The sequence below is a fragment of the Mustelus asterias genome, chromosome 11 (assembly GCF_964213995.1).
Source record: "Mustelus asterias chromosome 11, sMusAst1.hap1.1, whole genome shotgun sequence".
Lineage (NCBI taxonomy): Eukaryota > Metazoa > Chordata > Chondrichthyes > Carcharhiniformes > Triakidae > Mustelus > Mustelus asterias.
The window spans coordinates 15,156,332-15,176,516 of record NC_135811.1 but is presented as its reverse complement, the minus strand read 5'-3'; the positions used below and the strand labels follow the sequence as shown (position 1 = coordinate 15,176,516).

The 20,185-nt window shown below is 46.8% G+C and overlaps 1 protein-coding gene across 1 annotated transcript in view; it reads right to left on the bottom strand.

Moving 5' to 3' along the window:
- Positions 1-20,185, bottom strand: part of LOC144500847 (VPS10 domain-containing receptor SorCS1-like) — an 868,860-nt gene that overhangs the window by 73,986 nt on the left and 774,689 nt on the right. The window contains exons 17-18 of the mRNA XM_078224322.1: positions 14,071-14,184; positions 5,598-5,769 (exon numbers count right to left, since the gene is read on the bottom strand). Coding sequence (XP_078080448.1) covers positions 5,598-5,769; positions 14,071-14,184 — 286 coding nt within the window. The remainder of the gene's footprint in view (positions 1-5,597; positions 5,770-14,070; positions 14,185-20,185) is intronic.

Genomic DNA, 20,185 nt, shown 5'->3' with positions numbered 1-20,185 from the left:
ATGTGAGGTGGTGTTGTGGGAGAGCCACTGACAATGACAATGGGGGCAATGTGGGAGGAGAGCTGTATGGGGATGGGGTGTGGGGGGTCAGAAGGCACGATGGCAGGTGGGGGGGGGGGTAGTGGGGGTGGGGGGCATTGAGGAAGTTGAAGAATGGAAGGCAAAGGGAAGAACTAGAATTTAGCCTCCGACATCCTGCATGGACCCATGAAGACAGGTGGACTGGAGAGAGTGATATGAGTGTCATAGTCACAGAGACATAGAGGTTTACAGCATGGAAACAGGCCCTTCGGCCCAACTTGTCCATGCCGCTCTTTTCTTTTTAAAACCCCTAAGCTAATCCCAATTGCCCCCATTTGGCCCATATCCCTCTATACCCATCTTACTCACGTAACTATCTAAATGCTTTTTAAAAGACAAAATTGTACCCGCCTCTACTACTGCCTCTGGCAGCTTGTTCCAGACACTCACTACCCTCTGTGTGAAAAAATTGCCCCTCTGGACACTTTTGTATCTCTCCCCTCTCACCTTAAACCTACGTCCTCTAGTTTTAGATTCCCCTACCTTTGGGAAAAGGTATTGACTATCTAGCTGATCTATGCCCCTCATTATTTTATAGACCTCTATAAGATCACCCCTCAGCCTCCTACGTTCCAGAGAAATAAGTCCCAGTCTATCCAGCCTCTCCCTTATAACACAAGCCATCAAGTCCCGGTAGCATCCTAGTAAATCTTTTCTGCACTCTTTCCAGTTTAATAATATCCTTTCTATAATAGGGTGACCAGAACTGTACACAGTATTCCAAGTGTGGCCTTACCAATGTCTTGTACAACTTCAACAAGACGTTCCAACTCCTGTATTCAATGTTCTGACTGATGAAACCAAGCATGCCGAATGCCTTCTTCACCACTCTGTCCACCTGTGTGATGGACAGGCGTTTACGTATGGCACCCCAACCTTCGAACCCGCTAGCTGGCAGCGGGTGCATTACCCAGCCGGCAGCCGCCAGGAAATTTGGAGGGGAACCTGCTAGTACATAATGAATAAGCTTCTGAACGCAGAATCTGACGTGGGATTCTGCCATTCCGGCCAGCGGGAGAGGCCCGTAGTCACCCACCACCACACTTAGTCTCAAAATAGCAGAATCCCATCCAAGGTTTGAGTTTCTTTTTCACAAGAATATGCCTTTTCTAAATCAGAAGGTTTTAAAATATTTATGCAGTGAACAATACGGAGCCAATCAAACAAAGTTTCCTTGTGGAAAAGAAAGAGCAAATGTATTATCCACTAAAACTGAGGGAAAGAAATAATAAGAATACTGGAGGTTAGCGTCCAATAAAATCAATCAAAAGAATATATGGTGAAGTGGGACATGCCACAGTGGCACAGTGTTTAGCATTGCTGCCTCACAGCGCCAGGCACCCGATTCCCAGCTTGGGTCACTGTCTATGTGGAGTCTGCACGTTCTCCCCGTGTCTGCATGGATTTCCTCTGGGAGCTGCGGTTTCCTCCCACAGTCCAAAGATGTGCGCGTTAGGTGCATTGGCCATGCTAAATTGACCTTAGTGCCAGGGGGACAAGCTAGGCTAAATGCATGGGGTCATGGGGATAGGGCCTGGTTGGGATTGTGGTCGGTGCAGACTCGGTGGGCTGAATAACCTCCTTCTGCACTGTAGGATTCTATGATTCAAGCATCCTTTGGGGCATAGATTTTAAATGTTGTGGCCAATTTGGATTAGTTGGTTTAGTGGATATGGTCAGATGTAGAAGATGTGGCAATTATTATAAGATCTTAGTTCGGGAGGGAGACAGAGAGGGAAAATGACCACTAATGGATCTGCTATTTCCAGGGCCATTTCCTTAAATATTCTGGGATGCAGATTATCAGGCCCAGGAGATTTATCCACCTTCAATCCCATCAATTTCCTCAAAATAATTTTGCTACTAATACTGATTTCCTTCAGCTCCTCACTAAAATTTGTTTCTTTCAGAACTTCTGGTACATTATTCATGTCTTCCTTTGTGAAGACTAAAGCAAAGTACGAATTTAGCACCTCAGCTATTTCTTTGTTCCCTGTTATTAATTCTCCTGTTTCCGACTGTAAGGGACCTACACTAGAGAGAGAGAGAGAGAAAAAGGGATTGAGAGAGAGAGAGAAGGAGAGAGACTAGTTTTCAGTCTGTTTCCTGAACTATAATCTTTCTTGCTATTTCTGTAGTGACGGCAGCCTGGTCTGTTATATTTCACCCATTGTGTATTTCCAAGGGTTCTGGGTGGGTATATAGCAGCCATTGTTTTAATATCCAGTATTTTCCATTTTAATGTCTCTTCCTTAGACAGTGATGAGTTTGGATGGGTCTCTGAATTGTAGGAAACGCCACTCTTTTGCACTCCCCTGAATTGTTTGTTTTTCACCTTCACCTTGGAAGGTGGCCTCATTTGTCCTGTCTCATTTCAAGTTGCAAAACTTCCAGTCAGTTAAATGGGCATAGCTTCTTAACACAGAAAAAAAGAAAGAATCACAGAAGACCACTGTCTGATGTATCAAATGCTGCGACATGCCATCTGTGGCTCAGCTGGTGACATTCTCACCTCTGAGTCCGAAGGGTTCAAGTCCCTCTCCAGGACTCGAGCGCAAAATCAAGGGTGACCCTCCAGAATGGCACAACTGGATGAGACATTAAACTGAGGCCTCATCTACCCTCCCAGGTGGACATTAAAGATCCCATGAAACTATGGGAGTTATTTCTGGTGTCCTGTCCAATTGTTCTCCTACAATCGATATCTCAAAAACATACCGGGTGAGATTTTCCAGCTCCGCCCCGTGGCGTATTTTCTGGTGGTGAAAGTGGTTCGCCATTGGCCGCTGACAGGATCTTCTGGTCCTGCCAATGTCTTTGGGTTTTGCATGTCCTCACCCTCTGCCACCGGGAAACACACCATGGGTGGGGGGTCCTCAGTGGCAGGATAGAAAGTTTCACTGGCTGGAAGGGCTGGAAAATTTTGGTCATTATCTGCAAGATCATATTGCTGTCTGAGGAGTTTTGCTGTGTGAAAATTGGCTACTGCATTTCCAACATTACGACATGACTATACTGCAAAAGTATTTCATTGGCTTTGGGACATCCGTGGTGGTGAGAGGAACTGTATAAATGCATATTTCCCATTCATCCCCACCTGGTTTCAAGTGCTCACTCTTCTATTGATGCAAGATGATGTTATTCCATTTTCTCTGTCCTTTCCCCGTATCCTTTTATCTTCTCCCTGGTTAAGTAGCTTCCAGACTCGATCTCTTGGAAATATCAGCATTGAATCTCTTCCAAAAGTGACCGTCAAATCTCACTTGCTTCACATGGGGGGGTGACCACTTAACAAAAGTAATCAAAGAATCATAGAATCCCTACAGTGCTGCAGGAGGCCATTCGGCCCATGGAGCCTATACCGACAACAATCCCACCCAGGTCTTATCCCCACATATTTACCCTGCTAATCTCCCTGACACTAAGGGGCAATTTAGCATGGCCAGTCCACCTAACCCCCACATATTTGGACTGTGGGAGGAAACCAGAGCACCCGGAGAAAACCCATGCAGACACGGGGAGAATGTGCAAACTCCACACAGTCACCCGAGGCTGGAATTGAACCCGGGTGCTTGGCGCTGTGAGGCAGCAGTGTTAACCACTGTGCTGCCAAACAATACCCTAAATGGGTTACAGCCTTCAAGGAAAGGAGGGAATAACGGTGGGGGGGGGGGTGGAGAGTGGGATACATCAGGATGAGCCTTTGGGTTGGCAAAGCTAAATTTTGCAATCTCCAATGGACAGGATGTGTTCAGGTGAATTGAATGGCAGAATAGGTTCTGCTCCCTGCACAATTATAGGCTGGCATTTCACCACCACTGAGCTTAAAGGAGTAAGTGCAGAAAACGTATAGCTAATTCTAGTTCTTTTTTGGTTTTATACTCAAATATCTCCTGCAGGGAGCAGTAATTCCCCAGGGAGTAGCTATGGTGGCCGTGATGCTGATGTGTTATATAAATGTGTCTGTACGGGGATGATCCTACATTTGCGGAATTAAACTGCAGTTTGTCTGGATATCTGGGCACACCTTATCATTCTGGCTCCAATTCAGCTATTCATTGGCTCAAACAAAGTATCACTGAATTGGCTATGCACAAGTTAAATGTTCCGCTTGGAGATTCAGCCGCTTAGTCGGTTGATGGCAACATACCTGCTGCCTCTCCCTATCAAAGCTTCAGTCACATTTCCTGCTCCAATTGCTGTAATGAAAGGGCAGTCAGGGATCTAAATTATTGCATTACTCATTCCTTTCCAGTTAATTATTGTGAAGGAGCCTCTGCCTTTTTCTGCTTCTGTTAGTCCATTGTCTCTAACTCTGGATGTGGGTGTGAGTAATGAGGCCTGTCCAGGTGGGACGGTGCTGTTGGAGTTCTCCTGTGGCTCCCACCAATTTCCATGATATCGATGAAGTGCAATGAAGGAATGTCGATGTGTTTCTAAGGTTAGGACGGGGTCTGGGTCCTGGAGGGGACGTTGCTCAGCAGTAGAGTTTGGAGGGCAGAGAGTGTGTCAAAAGAAACGAAAGTGCCCCACTCACACTTGAGCCACTGTTGCATCAGCTAAATTGAAAATACAGGCACGTTTGAGTAACGTGTAGCGATCGATTCCTTGGAGGCAAAGGATTGGAAGCTGAAAGATGCCAAAGGCCAGATATTGAAGTGGCTAAAAAAGCAAAGCGAAGCGTTCCATTTTTCATTTTAAAACTCCTGCGATGAATAAAGTTTTCACTTGTATGAAGAAAAGACGGATGAGAAAGGTCATGGTGAAAAATTAGAGAAAGTGATTGAACCGTGTTAACAAGTTCTACATGAAATACCGGCTACTGCAATCCTTCCTGTAAGCTGCAGATTCAAGCATCTCCAGTGACTCAGTCGGAACGGTGTAGATTAATATTGTGGGCTGTTGCTAATGACTGATAATGACAAACTATTCCATACAAGTTGTTTTTCCTTACTCTTCTTTCTTGCAAATAACAAATGCATTTGAGAGAGCAAGAAAAATGAGAAGGCCAGCGAGCTTGTTCTGTCATTCAATGAGATAATGGCTGATTTGGATCTTGGTAAAAACTGGGCGGCATGGACAAGTTGGGCTGAATGGCCTGTTTTCATGCTGTAAACCTCTGTGACTCTATAACTCCATTCACCCATCTTCGTCTCATAACCCATAACATCCTTTTTAACAAAAATCTATGTATCTGTTGGTTTTTCAATGGAAACCCAGTTTCAACGGCCTTTTGAGGGAGAGGGTTTCAGATTTCCGTAACCCTTTGGTTTTGGACCAAGTGCTTCCTCACATCATTCCTGAATGTCGGAGCTCTAAATTCAATGGGTGGAATTTTCCCATCTCACCCGCCACTGGAATGGTAGCGGGTGGGACAGCACCATGCATTGAACTCAGGTGGGATTTTCCGGTCTTGCGGCGAGCCCGGCTGGAAAATCCCGCCAATGTTGTGCCCCTCAGTTTGGATTTCTGCCACTAGAGGAAAGAACTGGAGACGTTCTCATCAGAAAGCTTACCTCCTCTAAATGCACAATGAAGGTAATGTTCTGTCTTGACTCGGTAGCCAGTCTGCCGTTGCTGGTGATTAGGTGTAGGCCCCGGGGAGCCCTGCTGGAGCATTGACGCTGCTTGGCAGTATACAGTTCTCCAACACCATTGGTGCAATTATTGGAGCCAACCTTTCTGTATCTGTGTAAGTCAAAAAAAAAACATCAAATTAACATTGGGTTTTAACTTTGCCACTGCTTCAGTGTGTGAACAAAGAACAAAGAAAATTACAGCACAGGAACAGGCCCTTTGGCCCTCCAAGCCTGCACCGACCATGCTGCCCGACTGAACTACAACCCCCTACCCTTCCAGGGACCATCTCCCTCTATTCCCATCCTATTCATGTACTTGTCAAGACGCCCCTTAAAAGTCACTACCGTATCCGCTTCCACTACCTCCCCCAGCAACGAGTTCCAGGCACCCACTACTCTCTGTGTAAAAAATCTACCTCGTACATCTCCTTTAAACCTTGCCCCTCGCACCTTAAACCTATGCCCCTTAGTAATTGACTCTTCCACCCTGGGAAAAAGCTTCTGACTATCCACTCTGTCCATGCCTCTCATAATCTTGTAGGCTTCTATCAGGTCTCCCCTCAACCTCTGTCGCTCCAGTGAGAACAAACCAAGTTTCTCCAACCTCTCCTCATAGCTAATGTCCTCCATACCAGGCAACATCCTGGTAAATCTTTTCTGTACCCTCTCCAAAGCCTCCACATCCTTATGGTAATATGGCGACCAGAATTGAACGCTATATTCACAATGACACAAGTGTAACTATTTCATTGTGACTGACCACCTGAATAATCATCTAACGAAACATAGCTCATCCGTCCAGTGGATGGTGTGAAGAGTTGGACTCCACTCTGGCCTTCCAAGGGAAAGCTGGATAATTAAGTGTGGGAGAAAGGATTATAAATTTATTCTAATAGACGCAAAAAGACTGAGGGCCTGATTTATACCATTTTGAGCCTAAGTGCCGAATCTGGGTGTCAAATAGATCCGCGCCTGGAATCCTCTTTGCAGCGCGCCCATATGCTTTTTGCCGGCTCCGATCCGATTCGCGATGTGGGCGGGGCTTAGCGCTGCCGGAATGATCGGAGCTCTGAACTGCGCATGCGCAGTTCGAAAAAAAATCCGAAACAGCGCGCCCGGGCGGGGAGAAAAAAGCAGAGAGAGCGGCTCTCTGACCCAGATCATCTGCGGGGGGGGGGGTGGGTGGGGAGGAGAGAGGGCGGGACCCAGATCACCCTCTGGGGGTGGGGGTGGGGGTGGGGGGGGGAGGGGGTGGGAGGAGGAGAGGGGGTGTGATGGGTCCATCTGGCTCACCAAGTCAGTTACAATATTGCGTTCAGCATCTACTGAACCATCTTGGATACAAAGGATAATGGCATTAGGGCTCTGCATGTAAGCCTTGCTTATGCTAAAAATTATATCCTTAGTGTCGGCAGCCATTCCTGATGTTACAGTGCTGATAACACCAGGAAGATCGACCAGTACCATTCATTATCCTTTGTATCCAAGATGGTTCAGTAGATGCTGAACGCAGTATTGTAACTGACTTGGTGAGCCAGATGGACTCACAAGGCAGAAGGACCATCTTTGTGTTGACCAAAGTGGATCTAGCTGAGGAACATACAGCTTATCTTGCTAACGGAAGGATGGTGGAGGGAGACCAGCGATCGAGGTAGGATGGGGGTGTGCTCTGCCGGGAGGGGCCTACCTCCCAGGGGTGTCTGATCCCGGGGTGGGGGGGGGGGGTCTGCTGGGGGGGCCTGCCTCCCAGGGGGGTCCGATCCCAGGGGAGGGCTGGTCTGCCAGGGGGGCTTGCCTCCCAGGGGGGTCTGATCCCGGGGCGGGGGGCCTACCGGGGGGGCCTGCCTCCCAGGGGGATCTGATCCGGGGGGGAGGGGGTCTGCCGGAGTGGTTAGCGGGGGGTCCACGAAGGATGGTCGAGGAGGATGGTGACTTCACAAGGGCAGAGAGGGCTTCGGAGGTTCCTCTGCAGAATAGAAATCCGCTTCGGATTTTTATTCTGCCGGTTGCTAAAAGCGCAGATCCGGAACGGGCCAGAAGACGGTAAAGTGGGATTTGTCGGTAGGGTTGGGCGCGCGGTTCATTAAGTTGATTTAAATGCATGCTAATGCATTTAAATCGTCGGGCCGCCCGATTCGGGCACGGGCCGGACCCACGCCCGAATCGGGTGTCGGTAAAGCCGCGATCTGCTCGGAATCGGGCGCAGATCGCAGTATAGTCCCGACGCCCAACTTTACTGCGATTTCGCACCCATGCTTTGGTAAAATCGGGCCCTGAGTCTGGTGAAAATCTGAAGTATGAACAGAAAATGCTGGAAAACCTCAGCAGGTCTGGCAGCATCTGTGAAGAGAGAATAGAGCCAACGTTTCGGGTCTGGATGACCCTTTGTCAGAGTTGAAAGGATTGTGTGGAGAGAGAAATACATCCGTAGAAGAGTCACGTGGATGTAAATTTACTAGTCCTGCCTGCCACAGGAATCATAATGGGTGGGACAGGAAATCTGGCGGAATTTTCTTCAGATACCCAGAGTTGGAAAATCCCGCCCATGGACTCAAAATGTTGGGTGGGATTTTCCTCCCCCTCTGCGGTGTGTTTCACAGCGACAGGAGTTGGCGCATCTCTCACTGGTGGCGGAACCTTATGGTCCCGCCATTGTCAATGGGGTTCCTTGTTGAACGCACCCCTCGCTGCCAGGAAATTGCAGTGGGGGTGCACCATTGGTGGGACCCTAAGATCCCTTTGGTGTGAGCGCCAGTCAAATTTCAGCGGTTAACTCCGTTTCTCTCCTCACGGATGCCGCCAGACCCGCTGTGTTAATATGGAACATCGAACAGAGAATCCCCGCGGTGCAGAAGGAGGCCATTCGACCCATCGAGTCTGCACCGACAACAATCCCACCAAGGTCCTATCCCTGCAACCCCGTGCATCTACCCTGCTAGTCCACCCAACAGTAAGGGGCAATTTATCATGGCCAATCCACCTAATCCACACACCTCTGAAGTGTGGGAGGAAACTGGAGCGCCCGGAGGAAACGCACGCAGACTTAGGAAGAACGCACGCAAACACGGGGAGTACAGGACAGTGACCCAAGGCTGGAATTGAACCCAGGTCCTTGGTGCTGTGAGGCACACTGAGGCACAGCATCGGAGCACCCGAAGGAAACCCACGCAGACACTGTGCCACCCATCTAATATTTATCTAATATTTTCTGTTGTTACTTTATATCAGAAATTTACTCTGATAGGGTTAGATGAGTTAGGTGGTTGGGGAGGTTGTGCAGAGCATAAACACTAGCCTGGATCAGATGGGCTGAATGGTCTGTTCGGTGCTGCACATTCTTATGTAATTCCATAGGCGAACGCCTTTCATATCAGAAATTGAAGATTCACCAGACATTAAGGACCATGAGATGACATGGAAATCTGCAGTTAACTGCTCGGAGATATAACCCAGGGAACCAGTCTGGATTGGCCTCATGTACTGGGAACCTGAGGCTGATTCCAGGCTAGATTTGATGCTGAATCCACACTGGAGATTTGGGATTGGCTCCAATGCTCAGTGGTTGAAGTTCGAACCTCAGGTAGCAATTTGGACTGAGCTCAAATATATGCAGTAAATAGGGTTACCAACTCTCCAGAAACGGTCTGGAGTCTCCAGGAATTGAAGGTCAATCTCTGGGACACAGGCCTGTGCAATCTCGGAGAAAAATCATGCGGACATTTTCTTTGAACATTTCTCTTTACCAGATATAAAAATACTGAAAATGGAGGAGAAAGGTTGCTTGGCTGACAGTCAGGCATCATCCAATCAGGTAATGAGTCTTTTTGGTTTTGAGTTCATAGAATCATAGAATCACTACAGTGCAGAAGGAGGCCATTTGGCCCATCGAGTCTGCACAATACCACCCAGGCCGTATTTCCGTAACCCCACGTATCCACCCTGCTAATCCCATTGACACTAAGGGGCAATTTAGCATGGCCAATCTACCTAACCTGCACATCTTTGGACTGTGGGAGGAAACCGGAGCACCCGGAAGGAACCCACACAGACATGTGGAGAACATGCAAACTCCACACAGACAGTGACCCGAGCTGGGAATCGAACCCGGGTCCCTGGTGCTGTGAGGCACACTGAGGCACAGCACCGGAGCACCCGAAGGAAACCCACGCAGACACTCTGCCACCCATCTAATATTTATCTAATATTTTCTGTTATTCTGACTCAAAGTCAGAATCGAACCCAGATCCCTGGTGCTGTGAGGCAGCAGTGCAAACCACCATGCCACCGCCCCCCCCCCCCCTCCCCTCCCCCCCCCCCCCCCCCCCCCCCCCCCGCCTCTGATCTTGTTTAGGGAGGCAAGGCGTCACAAGGATGGACATGTTGGGAAACCAATGACCAGAGCGTGGGGGCAAGTCATGTGATCAAATCTCCTGGAATACAATGAATCACAATTGGCAAACCCTGGGGGGAAGCATTTGTCTTGACTTTAGTTTAGTTTATTTATTAGTGTCACAAGTAGGCTTATATTAACACTGCAATGAAGTTACTGTGAAAATCCCCCGAGTTGCCACACTGCAGCGCCTGTTCGGGTACACTGAGGGAGAATTTAGCACGGCCAATTCACCTAACCAGCACGTCTTTCGGACTGTGGGAGGAAACCGGAGCACCCGGAGGAAACCCATACAGACACAGGGAGAAGGTGCAGACTCCACACAGTGACTGAAGCCAGGAGTTGAACCTGGGTCCCGGGCGCTGTGAGGCAGCAGTGCTAACCACTGTGCCACCGTGCCGCCCTGACTCAGTGTTCTTCATAGTTGCAATTGTGGTTTTAAACCAGTCATTTAATCAAGAGGCTCATCTCAGAGATAGGTGACAGATTGGAAGAACAAAGAACAATGAAGGACCAGGCCCTTTGGCCCACCAAGCCTGCACGAGATGCAGTTTCTATCCCTCTGTTCGCTTCCCATAAATGTGTCTATCAAGATACCTTTGAATGTTGCTAACGTGCTTGTTTCCACCGCCTCCAACCTCTCAGAGTCATAGAGTCATAGAGGTTTACAGCATGGAAACAGGCCCTTCGGCCCAACTTGTCCATGTTTCCCTTTTTTTAACGACTAAGCTAGTCCCAATTGCCTCCATTTGGCCCATATCCCTCCATAGCCACCTTACCCATGTAACTGTCCAAACGCTTTTTAAAAGACAAAATTGTACCCACCTCTGGCAGGCAGATTGTTCCATACACTCACCACCCGCTGCGTGAAAAAATTGCCCCTTTCAACCCCTTTGTATCTTTCCCCTCTCACCTTAAATCTATGCCCTCTAGTTTCAGATTCCCATACCTTTGGGAAAAGATATTGACTATCTAGCTGACCTATGCCCCTCATTATTTTATAGAACTCTATAAGGTCACCCCTAAGCCTCCTGTGCTCCAGGGAAAAAAGTCCCAGTCTATACAACCTTTCCTTATAACTCAAACCATCAAGACCTGGTAGCATCCTCGTAAATCTTTTCTGCACTCTTTCTAGTTTAATAATATCCTTTCTATAATAAAGTGACCAGAACTGTACACAGTATTCCAAGTGTGGCCTTACCAATGTCTGGTACAACTTCAACAAGACGTCCCAACTCCTGTATTCAATGTTCTGACCAATGAAACCAAGCATGCTGAATGCCTTCTTCACCACTCTGTCCACCTGTGACTCCACTTTCAAGGAGATATGAACCTGTACCCCGAGATCTCTTTGTTCTATAACTCTCCCCAACGCCGTACCTTAATTGAGTAAGTCCTGCCCTGGTTCGATCGACCAAAATGCATCACCTTGCATTTATCTAAATTAAACTCCATCTGCCATTTGTCAGCCCACTGGTCCAATTGATCAAGATCCCGCTGTAATCCTAGATAACCTTCTTCACTGTCCATTATGCCACCAATCTTGGTGTCATCTGCAAACTTACTAACCACGCCTCCTAAATTCTCATCCAAATCATTCATATAAATGACAAATTATAGTGGACCCAGCACTGATCCCTGAGGCACACCGCTGGTCATAGGCCTCCAGTTTGAAAAACAACCCTCTTCAACCACCCTCTGCCTTCTGTCATCAAGCCAATTTTGGTCCGTTTGGCTACCTCACCCTGGATCCCGTGAGATTTAACCTTATGCAACAACCTACCATGCAGTATAGAATCATAGAATCACAGAATCATAGAATCCCTACAGTACAAAAAGAGGCCATTCGGCCCATCGAGTCTGCACTGACCACAATCCCACCCAGGCCCTACCCCCATATCTCTACATATTTTACCCGCTAATCCCTCTAACCTACGCATCTCAGGACACTAAGGGGCAATTTTAGCATGGCCAATCAACCTAACCCGCACATCTTTGGATGTAGTCAAAGGCCTTGCTAAAGTCCATGTAGACAACAGCAACCACACTTCTCTCCTCTACCTTCTTAGTTACCCCTTCAAAAAACTCAATCAAATTTGTGAGACATGATTTTCCACTCACAAAGCCATGCCGATTGTCCCTAATCAGTCCTTGCCTCTCTAAATGCCTGTCGATCCTGTCTCTCAGAATTCCTGCTAACAACTTACCCACTACAGATGTGAGGCTCTCTGGCCTGTAGTTTCCACGCTTTTTCCTGCAGCCCTTTTTAAACAAAGGCACAACATTTGCCACCCTCTCCTCATACCTAAAACCCTCCAGACCAGGCAACATCCTGGTAAACCTTCTTTGCACCCTCTCTAAAGCATCCACATGCTTCTGGTAGTGTGGCATCAAAGGGAAATAATTTTCCTTTCTAACAGTAGAGAACAGCATCAATGGCTTAATGCCCTTGCATTCAGCCTCGAGGATAAGAGCAGAGTAACAGGATGACAGTAGTGGTAATTGAAGAGGGGTAATCTCAATGTTTTCTGTACAAAGGATTATTCACATTTTTTAACACCAGGCATTTTAAACAGAAATAAAGATATATCTTTATATATAACCAGGGGCTAAAATCAATCTAACTCCTTTCATTATAACACGTGTTTGTTAATTTCCTGTAAATATATGTGAACCTTCTCGGTGTGTAAGTAATCTGTCTTTGTCGCGTTGTCAACTGCTGGGAACGGCATGTTGTACATACGGCTGTCTTCCACAGTGTGGCTAATTTCATTGCCCATCCCCTTCAATCCTTGCCACAGAACCAATGAACAGATTTCTCCAAGAGCTTTCAGCTTTGTGAGGGATTTGATTTTGTTTTACAGAGTCCCCGCTGTTTTTGAATTGCACAGCTACTGTTTTCTGACTGTGCGACATGCGACAAATGCGGAAGACATCTGCCCCAGCGACGAATCTCATTGTTCCAGCCTGGAGCTGAGTGGAATAACAAAGCCCCAGGGGCCAGGCATGAAGGATCGTCACTTGGATGCGGTGCTGCGGGGCCGTGTGGTTTAAAACCACAACTGCAACTATGAAGAATATTGAGTCGGGGTGGCACAGTGGTTAGCACTGCTGCCTCACAGCGCCAGGAACCTGGGTTCGATTCCCGGCTTGGGTCACTGTCTGTGTGGAGTCTGCACGTTCTCCCTGTGTCTGCATGGGTTTCCTCCGGGTGCTCCGGTTTCCTCCCACAGTCCGAAAGACATGCTGGTTAGGTGCTTTGGCCATGCTAAATTCTCCCGGGGCATCAAGCCATTGCTGCTGTTCTCTACTGTTAAAAAGGAAATCATTTCCCTTTGCTGCCACACTACCAGAAGAACATGGATTCTTCACCAGAAGAGGAAAAGTCATTGGCAGTAACAGTGAAGACGTTTCACTCATCCATTCCGCTTTTGCCAATTTTTAAGTGATGCTGCTTGGTCTTTTCCATCTCTAACTTTTTAAAAATTAATTCTTGCGAGGTGGGCATCACTGGGTAGGCCCAGCATTTATCACCCATCCCTCATTGCCCTTGGGAAGTAGTGGTGAGCTGCCTTCTTGAACCGCTGCAATCCCTGAGGCATAGGTATTGATCTACACTGAATAATGGCAGGCAGAATACGAGTGGGATATGTTTTCCTCTGTCCTAGTCTAACTTGAGATGAAGTGCATGGTAACTCAAGGAGGTTTGTCCAAGGACGAAGCAACGCGGATATGTGAAAGGTCACCCCTGAGATTCTGAATTCAAATACTGTTTAAACACTGCCCCAGGAGCAGAAATTCAAATCAATACGCTGACCTAATCAAATGTCAAGCCACATAGGTTGAACTAATCTCACTGCGCCGTGAACGAATGGAACATTTTTTTCTCCAGCCTGCTGTTTCTACTGGGGGACCATAATGGACCTGAGCTTGATCTCCATTAACAGTAGCGTGAACTGGTCTATCTATTTAGCCAAGCAGGCAAGCACAAACATTGAAGTATCACAGCAGTGTACTCACCCTGTGCTGTTGAGATAGCTCTGCCCCATGTTACATTTCCTTTCCATAAAAGACCGATTGTACCAGAAAGCCGGTAAGCACCTTCCGTCAGAATGACGCTCATATCCATAGTCGCTGTTCCGTTGTGAGATAGAGAGGGAGAGAGAAATAAGGAGAGTGTTATATATTTAAGTGGTTGCATGATTGCTTTAAGAGCCAGTCACATGATTTGATGGCGATGTCATTGGGGTGTTTCACAGGCTCCTGCCGTGGTTTCATTTTCTGCCCTGCACAGTCAACAGCTCCTGCATTAAATCTGCTGTTGTTACTTTGAATCTGTGTGTGCAAAGCACATCTTTCTCTTTTTGTGTAAAACCCACAGTCGCTAACATAGGGCATTGCAGAGATGAAAATTTGAACGAAGCAAATGCATTTTTTTCTGAAATCCAGCAATGTTATCCACTGAAACAAAGACAACAAGGCCTCCAGGGCCACTGGTAAGTTCCATACAACAACTTATATTTATATGGCACCTTAAAGGTAGTCAGTGTCCCAAGGCACTTCAGCGCTGTCGACTAAAGTTTAACACCATGACACATGTGGAGAGGCGGTGGCGTAATGGCATTATCACTGGACTAGTGATCCAGAGACCCAGGGTGGCATCAGGTCAAATATGGATTACAAAACCTCCTGCTGCGTAACATCCACCGCACTCCCTCAGCTCATGATTTAGTCACCCAAATCACATTCTGGATCTCTACACCACTTCAAAGTTTGATCAATATCGAGACCAAACTGTCCCTTGTGAGTTGGAGTTTCTCCAACTCACAATTGAAATCTTGCTCTGGGGACTCGGGTTCGAATTCCACCTCAGCAGATGGTGAAATTTGAATTCAATAAAAAACCGGAATTAAAGGTTTACTGATGACCATGAAATCATTTGTCGATTGTTGTAAAAATCCATCTGGTTCACTCATGTCCTTTAGGGAAGGAAATCTGTTGTCCTTACCTGGTCTGGCCTACATGTGACTCCAGATCCACGGCAATGTGCTTGACTGTTAATGTCCTCAGGGATGGGCAATAACTGCTGGTCCAGCCAGTGACGCCCACATCCAATGAATAAACAAAACTAATCAGGCAGATCGTCAAGGGGCTAGTTTGAAGGAGCAAGTTAAAAGAGGAGGGAGAGGTCGAGGTGTGGAGTGGTTTAGAGAGGGGGTTTCAGAGCTTCAGGTGTGGGGGGCTGAAACCACAGCCTTCAATGCTGGAGCGCAGGAAGTTGGGGGTGAGCAAAAGGTCAGAATCGGAGGACCCAAGTGGAGATTACAGGAGATTGGGAGGGTTGAGCCCAGGTTTGAAAACAAGAATGAGAATTTGAAAATTGTGATGTGCCCAAAATACACCGTGGCTACGTAGGAAGCATAAAACAACCCTGACTTCCATGGGATAGGGCATTGGCACGGCTTGCATGCCACCCTGGCAGAGCACAGTCCCTAACATTGTCCAGATAGAGAACCAGAGTTGGGGGCGAGATGAGAGACAAAGGGACACAGGAAGACTACACTAGCAGGCCATGAGCTGTGAAGGCTTAACATTGACACTGGATACAAGTAATGGTCTCCCATTTGAGTTCATCAGTGTCCCTCAGCTTGAGGAGGACAACATCCTGTCAACATCCTTGGGGTTATCATTGACCAAAAACTCAACTGGACTCGCCACATAAACACAGTGGCTACAAGAGAGGTCAGTGGCTAGGAATACTGCGGGGAGTAACTCACCTCCCGACTCCCCAAAGCCTGTCCACCATCTACAAGATACAAGTCAGGAGTGTGATGGAATACTCCCCACTTGCCTGGATCGGTGCAGCTCCAACAACACTCAAGAAGCTTGACAACATCCAGGACAAAGCAGCCCGCTTGATTGGCACCACATTCACAAACATCCACTCCCTCCACCACCGACGCTCAGTCGCAGCAGTGTGTACCATCTACAAGATGCACTGCAGCAATTCACCACTGATCTTTAGACGGCACCTTCCAAACTTACGACCACTTCCATCTCGAAGGACAAAGGTAGAAGACACATGGGAATATCACCACCTGCAAGTTCCCCTCCAAGCCACTCACCATCCTGACTTGGAATATATCGCCGTTCCTTCGCAATCACTGGGACAAAATCCTGGAATTCCCTCCCTAACGGCATTGTGGGTCAACTCACAGCATGTGGACTGCAGCGATTCAAGAAGGCAGCTCACCAACACCTTCTCAAGGGCAACTAGGGATGGACAATAAATGCTGACATAGCCAGCATGTCCCACGAATGAATTTTAAAAAGATGATCAAAATGTTTTTTTTTTGAAAAGCAAGAATGCAGCTTTAAAAAAATCTGTTTTTGTACTTGTTTAAATTTTACTCCCACACACACTGATGGTGTCAAGCAGTGGCAAGGCATACATGTCAATTCTTCACAAAATAAAGAATTCTATTCAAAGTGCCAGCTCAAAGAGTCAATTTTGTGGAACTGTGTTGAGGTTACACCAATTGCTTACATCAGAAATGTGTAACACCATCTGCTCAGTTTCCTCAGAGCAAGAAGAACTCTTTACCTGAACATATCGATTAATCATCATCACACTCAATGACCAGCCAAGGGCATTGTTTAATAGACTGAGTAGATATCCTGGAGTCACAGAGCTCATTACTATGGAAGATGGCTGGCTTAGAGCCTACAGAGTTCGCCGTTGACTGGAAAATGGAAGAGTTCACCCGTGGGAAAGGAAGAATATGTAAAAGAGGGCAAGAGTGAGAGGAACTTGGAACCTTTGAATAATTGCAACAGCTCAGTTATTTGTTGTTTGACTTTCCTGACCACTGCTCCCCTGTAAGGTCACTGGATGTCTTATTAATGTATAGTTGAACTGAATTTCAGATGCAGAAACCAAAAATTAGAGATCTCTCCACACAGACCAAGAAACTTTTATTGTGCGAGTGGAATTTTCTAAAGGAAGGATAACTCTTGAAAGCGCACAGTACATAGCAGGGGTTGGCACAGTGGTACAGTGGTTAGCACCTCTGCCTCACAGCGCCAGGGACCCAGATTCGATTCTGGCCTTGGGTGACTGTGTGTGGAGTCTGCACTTTCTCCCCATGTCTGCGTGGGTTTCCTCCGGGTGCTCCGGTTTCCTCCCACAGTCCAAAAAACGTGCTGGTTAGGTGGATTGGCCATGCTAAATTGCCCCTTAGTGTCCAAGGATGTGCAGGTTAGGGAGATTGGCCATGATAAATGCATGGAGTTACAGCGATGAGGATGGGGAGAGGGGGATGCTCAATGGGCCAAATGGCCTCCTTCTTCTGTAGGGATTCTATAAGATCAAATCAGACAAGTGAACAAGGAAGCTAGCAAGGAAAGCTTTGAAACTTACAGGTTGAAAACACTTAAAAAGTTATGTAAAGAAGGAAATATGATTCAACCCCAGTAAAGGAATGGTTTAAATATCAAAAATAGATATTCTAATGAAAAGTTTGCGCTGCCTCTTAGGCAAAACATAAGCTTGTCAACGAAAGAATTAAATCCCAGAGCTTTTAAATTAAATTATGTGATCTCCTGCTAACAACTTTGTTTGGTGATTGTGTTCAAAGCTGTCCAGAGTCTTACCAGATAATGGACTGCATCAACACTTCGTTTAAAGGATATTCCAATAAATTTTACAAAACCCACCTCATCCTGCAAGCATCTGCCTCATTCTTGCTCCATCAAAACAACTGAACTCAGGGAACTGTGTGGTGTAGTGGCTTAATATTAGTCTTTTTGCTGGCAGGATTTGAGTGCAGATCGAAACCAGACTAATAGGCAGAAGATCTTCACGAGCTCTAAGGGCCCCACTGTGAAAGGAGCGTAGGCAGCTTTAGTTCAGATGCTAACAGCACTAAACTGGCACTAATTGGTTATAGCACTCAAACAGACACAGGGCAGTTTGTATGGAAAAAGGAAGTGGCAAACTGAAGCACTAAAGTGCACTGTCGTACTCTGCCGTATTAAACGTTGGTTAGGTCACAACTGGAATGCTGCGTGCAGTTCTGGTCACCACATTCTAGGAAGGATGTGATTGCACTGGAGGGGGTGCAGCGGAGGGTGCTGCCTGGGCTGGAAAATTTGAGCTGCGAGAAAAGATTGGATAGGTTGGGGCTGTTTTGCTTGGAGCAGTGAAGGTTGAGAGGGGACCTGATAGAGGTGCATAAGATTATGAGGGGCATAGATAGGGTGGATAGGACGGCACTTTCTTCCATGATTAGAGGGGCAGCATAGATTTAAGAGGTAGAAGGCTAAGAGTGGAATTGAAGAAAAACCTTTTCACCCAGAGGGTGGTGGGAATCTGGAACTCACTGCCTGAAAGGGTGGTTCAGTCAGAAACTCTTGTACCATTTGAGAAGTACTTGGATATTCAATTGCGCTGCCTTAATCTCAAGTCTGTGTTGACCAGTGTGGACATGATGGGTCAAATGGCCTCCTTCTGTGCTGTAAATATCTATGAATCTGTGCGTATAGAGTCATAGAGGTTTACAGCATGGAAACAGGTCGTTCAGCCCAACTTGTCCCTGCCACCCAGTTTTTACCACTAAGCTAATCCCAATTGCCCATATTTGGCCCATATCCCTCTATACCCATCTTACCCATGTAACTGTCTAAATGCTTTTTAAAAGACAATGCTTGGGTCTGGACACATAGAAACTAGAAGCAGGAGGAGGCCATTTGGCCCTTCGAGCCATTCATTTTGATCATGGCTAATCATCAAATTCAATATTCTGTAACCACCTTCCTCCCATATCCCTTGATCTCTTTAACCCCAAGAGCTATATCTAATTTCTTCTCGAAATCAGACAACGTTTTGGCCTCAACTACTTTCTGTGGTAATGAATTCCACACATTCGCCACCCTCTGGGTGAAGAAATCTATCCTTATCACAGTTAGATCATAGAATCATAGAATCCCTACAGTGCAGAAGGCCATTCGGCCCATCGAGCCTGTACCGACTACAATCCCACCCAGGCTCTATCCCCGTAACCCCACATATTTATTCTGCAAATTCCTCTAACCTATGCATCCCGGGACACTAAGGGGCAATTTAGCATGGCCAATCAACCTAACCCACACATCTTTGGACTGTGGGAGGAAACCGGAGCACCCGGAGGAAACTCACGCAGACACGGGGAGAATGTGCAAACTCTACACAGACAGTGACCCAAGCCAGGAATTGTACCCAGATCGCTGGCGCTGTGAGGCAGCAGTGCTAACCACTGTGCCACCCATAGAATCCCTACAGTGCAGAAAGAGGCCATATGACCCATTGAACCTGCACTGACAACAAGTTGATCTTTCTCTACGCCCTAGCTACGACTGTAACACCACATTCTGCAATCTCTCATTTCCTTCTCTATGAATGGTATGCTTTGTCTGTATAGCGCACAAGAAGCAATACTTTTCACGATATACTAATACATACGACAATCATAAATCAAATCAAATCAAAAGCTTCTACAAGTATATAAAGAGGAAGAGAATTGCTAAAGTAAATGTTGGCCCTTTAGAGAACAATACTGGTCAGGTATTAATGGGGAACACAAAGATGACGGAGGCACTAAACCAATATTTTGCCTCTGTCTTCACGGTAGAGAATAATGAAGATTTTCCAAAAACTGTCATTAATGATTTTGTGTCTCTGTGTGCCTTGTTTGTGAGCAGATCTCCACTCCATCTGATGAAGGAGCAGGGCTCTGAAAGCTAATGGCATTTGCTACCAAATAAACCTGTTGGACTTTAACCTGGTGTTGCTTGCACAGATATATGAGCAGGGAGGTTCTGCTAGAAATGTATCACACTCCAGATAGGTCACAGCTCGAGTACGTTGCACAGTTCTGGTCACAATGTTGCAGGAAGGATGTACTCCCACTTGAAAAGATGTGGCCAGGACTGGTTACGAAGAAAGATTGGATAAGCTGGGGTAACAGAGGAGGCTGCATAAAATTATGAAGGGCCAAGGTAGAGTGAAGAGGAAATACCTATTTCTCTGAGCAGAGAGGTCAATAACCAAGGGACACTGAGGCTTAAAGTAATTAGTGGAATGATTAATTATTTTATC